At 43.2% G+C, this 9,142-nt stretch overlaps 1 protein-coding gene across 1 annotated transcript in view; it reads left to right on the top strand.

Moving 5' to 3' along the window:
* LOC109288364 (CDC42 small effector protein 2-A-like) overlaps positions 1–5,287 on the top strand; it is a 10,813-nt gene extending 5,526 nt beyond the window's left edge. The window contains exons 2-4 of the mRNA XM_019503854.1: positions 3,748–3,849; positions 4,299–4,407; positions 4,833–5,287. Of these exons, the coding sequence (XP_019359399.1) occupies positions 3,748–3,849; positions 4,299–4,373 (177 nt within the window). The 3' untranslated portion in view covers positions 4,374–4,407; positions 4,833–5,287. The remainder of the gene's footprint in view (positions 1–3,747; positions 3,850–4,298; positions 4,408–4,832) is intronic.
* Positions 5,288–9,142: the final 3,855 nt, after the last annotated feature.

Genomic DNA, 9,142 nt, shown 5'->3' with positions numbered 1-9,142 from the left:
ATGCAAACTACCTGTTTCCATTCTAGTATTTGAACAGGGAGATTAGAGTTGATCAGGATAACCTTGGAGCATTGGAGAATCACGGGTATGTAGACAGGTTCACCCTGTTAGCCTGCAAACCAGTGTGAGGCTCCAATGGCAGGACTTAGCAAATGTGCATTGGTTATTTGGGATGATACATCCATACCTGTTCTGTTGTCAGTAAATTTATCCCAGGTCTCATTAAACCTGCTTCCAAAGTGGGTTTGTTAACACATGTTAAAAAGCCAGAGGATTTGCAACAAATGCTTTGTTGCAAACAATCTCTCTAATACAATCATTAAATGTGAGATAAATTTAAATTGTAGAGAAACCTTAACCACCTGTACCAGTTTATGAAAGGTCATCCTGTGGGCATGCATATGTAGTCTACATCAAGTAGATGCGTGGCCCCTATTGGGCATTAAGTGTCTTAAGAGCCTAGTGAGTGGATTCTTGCAATCTTCACATTTTTCTGGGACATGTGGGCCTGTCATAGGAGGGTGGACATGGAACAGATGCAAGTGTCTGCTGCCCATTAATAGACAATAGGAGAAAAGAAAGAAACAGGTTTTTTGAGGGAAGGGATCACTTAGCCTTAATATAATTAGCTCTTTTGCTATAGTTGGAAGCTTTGTTCCTTAGAATGGCTAGGAGTAAATACAGTACTCTATTTTGGGAAGGGTTTACTTTTTATATTATAGTAAACTCTGCACCAGCATTTAGACATGGGAAAACAGCTATGCAATTCTTGTCATGTCTCTGTCTTTAATTAGTTCTAGCCTGCATGCACTTAAAGGAGTCACAAAGTTTCAACAGCTGATTAAACTGAAGACCAATACACTGGGCTTTTAGCTTTATAGTTAAGGCTGTAAACTTAGTGTGAGCCTATTCAAGCTGGGTTTTCTGTTGTTATTAGACCCTCTGCAGGCCAAATTTTGCCTACATTGAATGCCTGAACCTACATGGCTTTCAATAGATTTTGGAATTGCAATTATATTTCTTCTGGGAAGAGGGGAGACTAGCGAGGCCATCCTCTGGTGGTTCATCCATTATCCTGTAGTAACTATGGATTGTTTACCATAAAGTGGCTTGTCTCGAGTCGTCATTGTGTCCTTCCTTCCTTATTTCTCTCACATTTATTGTTAAAGTAATATATTCACACTGTAAATATTGTGTAAACCTGTTCCTTAGTACTGGGTGAAATGCAAATAGAAGTATGACGGGAACCATGTGGGAGTGCCTGTCCTCATGAGTAGATCTAGTATTTGAAAAAGGAGGTGCAGATGATCTGGTACATCAGCCCATATAACATACACTTTTTTTCTGCAGTTAAGAAATAATATGTTTTACTAATAGGCTTGGGGCCTAGGGCTATATTTATTTTATTTTAAAATTGAAGCAAAAGCAAGTGCAACTTTATTGGAGTGTGTGTGTATATATATGCACATGAACACACATTCCAATAATATATGCATCTGAAAGCTGTACATTTAAACTTTAATGGCTACCGGATTAATGAAAAAGTGTGTGTGTGTGTGCATATGTATGTATGTATGTATTACATACACACTTTTTCATTAATCCGGTAGCCATTAAAGTTTAAATGTACAGCTTTCAGATTCATAAAACAGCCTAGCCTTCCTGAGAACCTTAGCATTGCATCCAGTGCTGCACTGAACATTGTTTCCACACCTCAGTTAGTGTTTCTAGCTAGAGTTAAAAACAGTCTCCAGGGCTTTGAAATAGGAGCTACATTACCAGGAGCAGCTAACAAACAGCAGAATTGCTGAAAAAGCATAGTGTGATTAGTGGAACATCAAGACCATTAAAAAAAGTAGAGGGTTGTTAACACTTTTGTGGAAAGAAGTGTTGAGAAGGAATGGGTAAATTTTATAATGAGCCATAAAGACGATTGAGTCTCTCCCTGCTGCCTGAATACAAATGTTGCTGCAGCTGTTGCTGCTGCTTGTTGCTAGGCAGCTGGTTTAAAACTTTGGGTGGACCAGGAATCAAAAGGGGTTAATTGTACCACTGCACCCCACTCCACACCTGAATCTGCCCCTGTCTATCCATATAGGTTTTTTCTAACTTGTCTTCGTTTTACTTGACATAAAAGCAGCTTTCTTGCATTAAAGAGAACTTTTAGTTATTCCGGTCAAATCAACTCATGACAAATGAAAGCTAATGCTTTTGAGTGACTTGGTACATCCTGCTCTGAACTATGTTCTGTTGCCACCAGGAGTCCCTAAAATAGCAGTACTGAGTTGAGGATGGGCCCTTTTTTTATTTGATTAGGTTCTAGTTACCAGACAAGCCTTGTTAGTTTTTACTAGGCCTGTGCGCGTCATCAATGATCCAATCCAGCTTCCGATCATACTGCTTCGGATGGCCATGATCCGATCTGGAGCTCCAGACTGGGTTTCTGCCTCAATTCAGAGCTGCTTCTACTGGAGCTTCGGAGCCATCTCGGAGATCAGGCCATAGGGTAAAATGGGGAATCAATTAAATATCTATGGACAAGAAAACCAAACATAGTTAATGTGGATGAAACTTGCTGGGATGGTAGCCTCTGCTGAGAGCATGAAACCTGCCAAGCTTCAAGAAGATCGGTGCAGGGGTTTGGGAGGATCTGTACCCCAAATTCTTGAAAACCAAACTCCTGTCATGTCTATGTTAGAATGGGGGGGGCAGTCAAAACTGCAGGGGTGGCAGCTCTTACTGAGGCCACAAAGCCTGCCAAGTTTCAAGCAGATTGGCACAGGGGTTTGGAGGGCACTGCACCTCAAGCAGTGGACAAACAAAACGCGTGCCATGGGTGACCCTGTGTGTGTTAAGGCGCAGCAGTGTCACAGCTGCAGGGAAGGTGGCGCCTGCTGTGATGGCTGCCAGCTGTCAGAGATTGGTGCAGGGGGGCTCTGGGGCCCTGCACCCCTAGCTGCTGACAGACAGAACTCCTGCCAAGACTGTGTGTCTTGTGTCAGTTGATTGTCTGTATTGATTCTTTGCTCTCCTTAGCCTGGTTTTGTAGGTGTTGATTGATGCTTGTTAAGCCGTTATGTAGTAGCTAGGTCCTGTATATTGAGCTGGTCCCTGAGTGAATTGCGATTGATTGATTGGTAACTGGTAACACGGCAGCTTAGCAGCCAGGCCTGCAGTAGTGTCTCCCCTCCCCGCCTCAAGAGAGACACTGTCAGTCCCACAAGCACCCATATCACGAGTTTTGCTTGTCCTCCAAACCCCTACACCAATCTTCTTGAAACTTGGCAGGCTTTTTGGCCTCAATAAGAGCTACCAGCCCTGCAGTGTTCCCCCCCCCCCCCATGTTGTAACACACAGACATGACAGGAGTTTTGCTTTCAAGAATCTGGGGTGCTGTTCCCCCCAGCCCCTGCACCAATCTTCTTGAACCTTGGCAGGCTTCATCCTCTCTGCAGAGTCTACCACTCCTGAATTTTTAATCCAACGCAGACAAAAAAACAACAAAGCTATAGATATTTTATTGTTTCCCCATTATACCCTAGGGCTGAGTCTCCAAGGAAGCTCTGAACCCCTTCGGGAAGCCTATCAAAGCCAGCACTTCAACCCAGATGTGCTGATTCGGACCCCAAAGCTTCTCCAGATCCGAAGCTCTGTCCGAAGCCTCGCACAGCCCTAGTTTTTACATTTAAAAATATATATATATTTTTTTTCCTGGATAAGAATTTACTATTGTTTCTCTTCTGATAGAAGAGGCGTCGGAGACTAGATCGGAGTATGATAGGAGAACCAATGAACTTTGTGCACACGGCTCATGTTGGAACAAGAGAAATGATTAATGGTTTAGCATCTGTAAGTATGTGATCACTACGATATGTGGACCTTCTGCTGTGTGTGTGTGTGTGTGTGTGTGTGTGTGGTGTATATGTATATACACAAGATTTGTCTTGATTTAGTTTCAAAATACTTGTATAGTACTTTCTTCCAAAATGCCAGACAAATACTTTAGTCTGTTTGGTCTAAGCATATAGTTAGATAGTTTAGAGGTTGGAACAAGGCACACCTTGAAAGGAAAATCTCATCAGTGTAAATTAAGAGTGGCTCTACAGAAGAAACTTCTCATGTTTCTAGTTGCTACGGATATAGTTGTGGAAAAGCATATAATTTACCTGTTGGGTTTAAAGTTAGAAATGTTTTCTCTGCCTCTTCAAATTAACACCTACCCTTGTTTTGACAATGGGATACTTTGTAAAACATCCTGTTCAAATGATAGGAACTTAATAGAATGCATTTATTTCTAGGCTGGGTCAGTTCAGGACTATATGAAGTCTAAAGGTGGCTATGCAAATGATAATTCTACAAATGCACAGCTATAGAAAAAATGAAAGAAAGGCTGAAGCACCCATGCTGGTAGGTATATTCTGTCTTATGACAATCTCCTAAATGTTAGTAATAGAATTGGAACAGAGCTTGTCAAAAGGATCTAGGAACTGGTTGTGGGTGAGGAGTAACCTCTTTAATTGTATGAAGGTTAATGCAGGCTTTAGCATTCTTTTTAGTTGTATACTAGGATCTTAGTATGTAAAACCTGTTTCTTCTAAAATTATCTGAAGTGGTGGTGGTACAGTAGCGCTAACCATGGGCTAGCCTTGACACTGTAGCCTTTCCAACTGGAAGACCCAAGGAGCTTCCTGTATTTACTGTACAGGATGAGAATTGTAGGTATAAGCTGTTGCCAAGCAAAGTTGTCTTGACTTTGTTTTTGTGTTGTGTGTGTGTGTTTGTTTGTTTTGTGTTGTTTGTTTGTTGTGTGTTTGTGTTTGTGTTTTTTACAGAAATCCTGAAAATCTGTATTGCTAGAAGGCCTCACTTGTTTGCACTGATATTGCAGGATAAACTGTACTTCCCCAGTAGCATGTCGTAGTTCTGTACTTCTCTAACCTAGCTCTTCAGGTGTTTCACAGTCTAAATCACTGGTCTTTGCTGGAACTGTTGGTGTTGACTTCTCACCTTATAGACAAGAATTTGTTTTCCAATATCATTGATTTTTACCTGTTTAGAAAAAGGCTAGTGAAGCTTCAATGGCACTGCAAGGCTTTTATGATGGTTACCTAACTTAAACCAAGTCCCAGGTAAATGTGAGGGAAAGATGCCTTTCCATCACTTGGCTCACTAGTACAGTTTATCACTTCCACAACTGCTGGGTAAGACTGGATTGACCTTTGGAATGCTCACAAACTGTATGATGATGCTGCACATATATATTAAATATACTGTATTTTAAACTTTTTTTTTTTTAATGGCTTTAGTTATTGTTATAGATGCTAGCCAGTCATAAGACTTGCCTCAGCCACTACTAATGGAAGCTACACCAGACTTCATGCAATAACCTGTCTGTCTGGAAGAGGCATTTGGACCCTGTTGTTGCTCACTTTAAATGTATTAGAAGTGCTTAATTGTTTTTAAATGAAGTATATGACATGGCTTAAATAAAATCAAATTAGGAAGATTGATGTTAACTAATGGACATTTCTTGATACTCTTTAAGTATAGTCACTATGTTTATAGTGCTGGCACTCTGTAATATGCTTTGTTTTGGATTAATATTCCTATGAAGGGATAACTAAGTAAAATTACAGGTTTTTCTCTCTTTTGGAAGACTAAGTATGGAAACTTTTTTTTTTTATTATTATGAAAGTGTCAATAGATAATTATCATCTCAATCCAAAACCTTGAGTAGCTGTATAACTCAAAGCCATGACAACTAACTTCCTTTAAACATAAGCTGAAATTTTGTAGCCAAAACTGGACTCTGAATAGGCAAACAGGAATCTAGTAAAATTCTTTCTTGGGGAAGTGAGATCAGGCCTCTTGAGTTCTATATTTTAGAACTGAAATTTGCCTTTCAAAAAAATGAATGCTTCCATATCTGCTTCCCACCCCCTTTCTTACTTCCTAGACCCATCTGGGAAGGGAAGGGAGCAGCAGGGCCAGCGTGGATTTTATTTAAATCAAAATTATTTTAAATTTATGTTTTGAAGCACTGGTCAGAAAACAAAGTGCATTCTTGTTGTTTGATATAACCTTTTATTCAAATTTAAACAGGGTCTCTTTTAGGCCTGGCAAGCCTGCTGCCATGATTGATTTTTTTTTTTCAATCCAGTGAGGGAATGGTATGGTAGAAGGGAAAACCTATGTGGAGACTATACTCAGAAACTTATCCCTCAGGGTTTCTGGATTAGTCTGCTCAAAATATTCCTCTTCTGTTTCTACTACCCCTCTCTCCTTGGATTTATCTCCAGACTCCTTCCCTTGCCCAGATCTACTCCACCTCCAACAATCCTCTTTTTATTTAATTTCTTGACACTTTGCATCTTTTAGAGAGAAGTAAGGGCATGACTCTGTACACAAACTTGTATCTCTAGAGACCTAAATCCATAGTTTGAGAATTGAAAGTAATTATTGCAGTTGCTTAATGGGACAGGCAAAATGCAGCCCACAGGTGAGCTCTGGCCATTCTATCTGACCCACAGGGCCCCTCAAAAAATGTAGAAAATGTTAATTTTTATCTGCCTCTGGCTGCCTGTCAAAGGTAACAGGAGCCAGCAATAGTAGGACCCAGAGGGAGACAGCAGCTCCAGCAACAAGGCCTGCCTGGCCCACTTCCCCCCCCAGCAGCCGGGAGCCCACACATAGTCAAGGCTTTTGGCCGGGGACCCTAGGGCTGTTCCCACTTCCCTCTGCTGGAGAGGGAAATTCAGATAAGTCTGGGGAGGCAGGGGGGGACTGCAAGCACGTGTGTTTTTTGTGGTGTTTTGTTTTTTTCCCCCCCACCCCCAGTCTTTGGGGCTGGGCTAGCTCCTGCAGTCTGAACACTGCAGCAGAGAACCATGTGGTGCTGGAGTGGCAGACCCAGGGGAGAAAGGAAAGCAGCAGCTAGGAAAGCAGTGAAAGTGGCAACAGGCTGTGGGGGAGAAGGGGTAGTGAGCAGGAGTGCAGCAACACCTGGACAGGAATGCAGGGCCTGTGCTGGTGTGGGGCCAGGGCCAGGGGGGCCTAGGGAAGGGTAGCAGGAGCATGGGGCTCAGGCTGGTAAGGCTCTATGGAGCCAGGATGGCTCCCCTCTCCCTGCTGATGCACCCCAGCCTGGCTTCATAGAGGCCTTGCTGGCCCACTTTGGGCCCCTGCCGGCACCGGGCCTGGCACATGGGTGCAGGCCCTATGCTCCCTCCCAGCTGTCACTGTACTCCATGTGCCTGCTCCCTGCCACTCCCCCGCAGCTCCACCACCACATGGTTCCTGGCTACAGCACTAGGCTTCAGGACACAGCAGGAGCTGGCCTGGCCCCTGTGATTCTCAGCTGGCTCCATCCAGTGCTAGCCAGGCTGGTCCAACTTCTGTTGTGTCCTGTGGTCTCAGCCATGCAGCTGAGACATGGTGCTGCAGGGTGGGGGGGAGTGGCAGGAGAAGGGCAGTGGTGGCAGATGGAGGGGCGAGTGGCAGTGAGCAGGAGTGCAGAGCCTGGGCTTGAAGCAGCACTGGCAGGGGTTCTGCCTGCCACGTGGGGGCAGAACACACACTTCTTTCTGTCTGTCTCCCCTCTTCCCCCCAAGCATAAGACTTTATTTTAAGCTATTATACAATCACCTCTATGTACACTATACAAATGCAGGTAAATGAGAACAAATATTTTTTGAAATCATATTAATGAATGTTGTTTGGGGTGGTTTTTTTGTGGGGAGAGGTTTTAAACATTGGGGGGTTGTTTTGTTTGTTTGTTTTAAATCCACCCTGAGCAGGGCAAAGTCCTCAGCTCCTCCTAACAGAGGAGTTTGCCAAGTTGCACAGTCAGGGAGTAGTTGCTGCTGCTGCTTCCTTCCTCCTCCCTATCCTGCTGGGCCAGATGGGGAGGGAGTGGACAAGAATTCACTCTTGCAAGAGAAATGCTTTCCTAAGGGAGATGTTCCAGGTTGAGAGCTGGAAGATCTTCCAGAAGAGGCAAAAATTTTTTTGTCACTTCTACCAAGAGAATGGTGATCCTTTTGGCAGTAATGCAGCAGTGTTACTGAGGAGATGTAACTGTCCTGGGTACCTTTTAGTGTGGTGGGAAGGAAGGAGTGGGCACAAAAATAGGGGTGACTGCAATGGCAGCTGATTGTGCCACGGAGATTAGTATAGTGGCAATTGGCACTGCCCAGATCCACCCTTGTACAAATGCCATGTTTGTATGTGATCTATGAAGACAAATTGAATCTCTTATCTTAAGGATAATAAATTGAACTGAATTGAATCCCAGGGTCTCATTCCAACCTGCCTGTTCACTGTCTCTAGTTAACTCATCAAGCCTTCCTCTTCTACTTTTACTTCTCAGCGCACACTGGAGCTCGCAAATATCTGCCAAGAGAAAACTGATAGAATATGATGTAACCCTGTGCTCTTCTCTCCCTTGCTTCATCTGATCTCTCTCGCCTCTCCAGTAATACCTGTGACCCCCAACCCAACTCCTCATCTTCCCTGTGACAACTCTCCTAAAAATAAGAGAAAGGAAGAGAAGAACCTCTCCTTTTAGCTCTTCTCCTCCAAAATGCAATCCTATTCTGAATTCCCTGTCTCTTAAAGAAACACCTCCTCCCTTTCCCCTCCCTGAACACTGAACATAGTATTTATAGCTGCTGGAGGGTCTCCAAATCAGGAATGGCCCTTTTACATTCTAGTGAAACTACATTTATCATGGTATCAAACTACCTTTTCTTAGCCAAAGAACAAAATTAGTACTGTCTTCCTACCCCTCAACCTGTCAACTACTTTGACACAGATGGCTGTGCTTTTCTGGGAATCTTGGCTTCCTTGAGCTTCTGTGACTGTCCTCCATTGGCTTTTGCCCTACCTTTTTTGTCCCTTTGTCTTTAAAAGGATCCTCCTCCTCCTTCCAGCAGATGAGATTCCACAGAGTGCTACTCTTCTTTTCCTTTCTCCTCTTCTGAGCAACCTCCCCTGAAAACAAAAATTCAACCTCCATTTCTGAGGATGAGACTTCAATCTAAACTAAAATTTTGACCTTTCACCTGACTCTGCCTGGTTGATGTCCCACCAGTGGCTTATTAGCTCTTTTAGCTATGTTGAGCTGAATCTTTGTTTTCCCCAC

This window comes from Gavialis gangeticus, unplaced genomic scaffold, assembly GCF_001723915.1.
Source record: "Gavialis gangeticus isolate Ggan-Ray unplaced genomic scaffold, GavGan_comp1, whole genome shotgun sequence".
Classification (NCBI taxonomy): domain Eukaryota; kingdom Metazoa; phylum Chordata; order Crocodylia; family Gavialidae; genus Gavialis; species Gavialis gangeticus.
The sequence above is the reverse complement of the archived record's forward strand: the minus strand, read 5'-3'. Positions and strand labels throughout refer to the sequence as shown.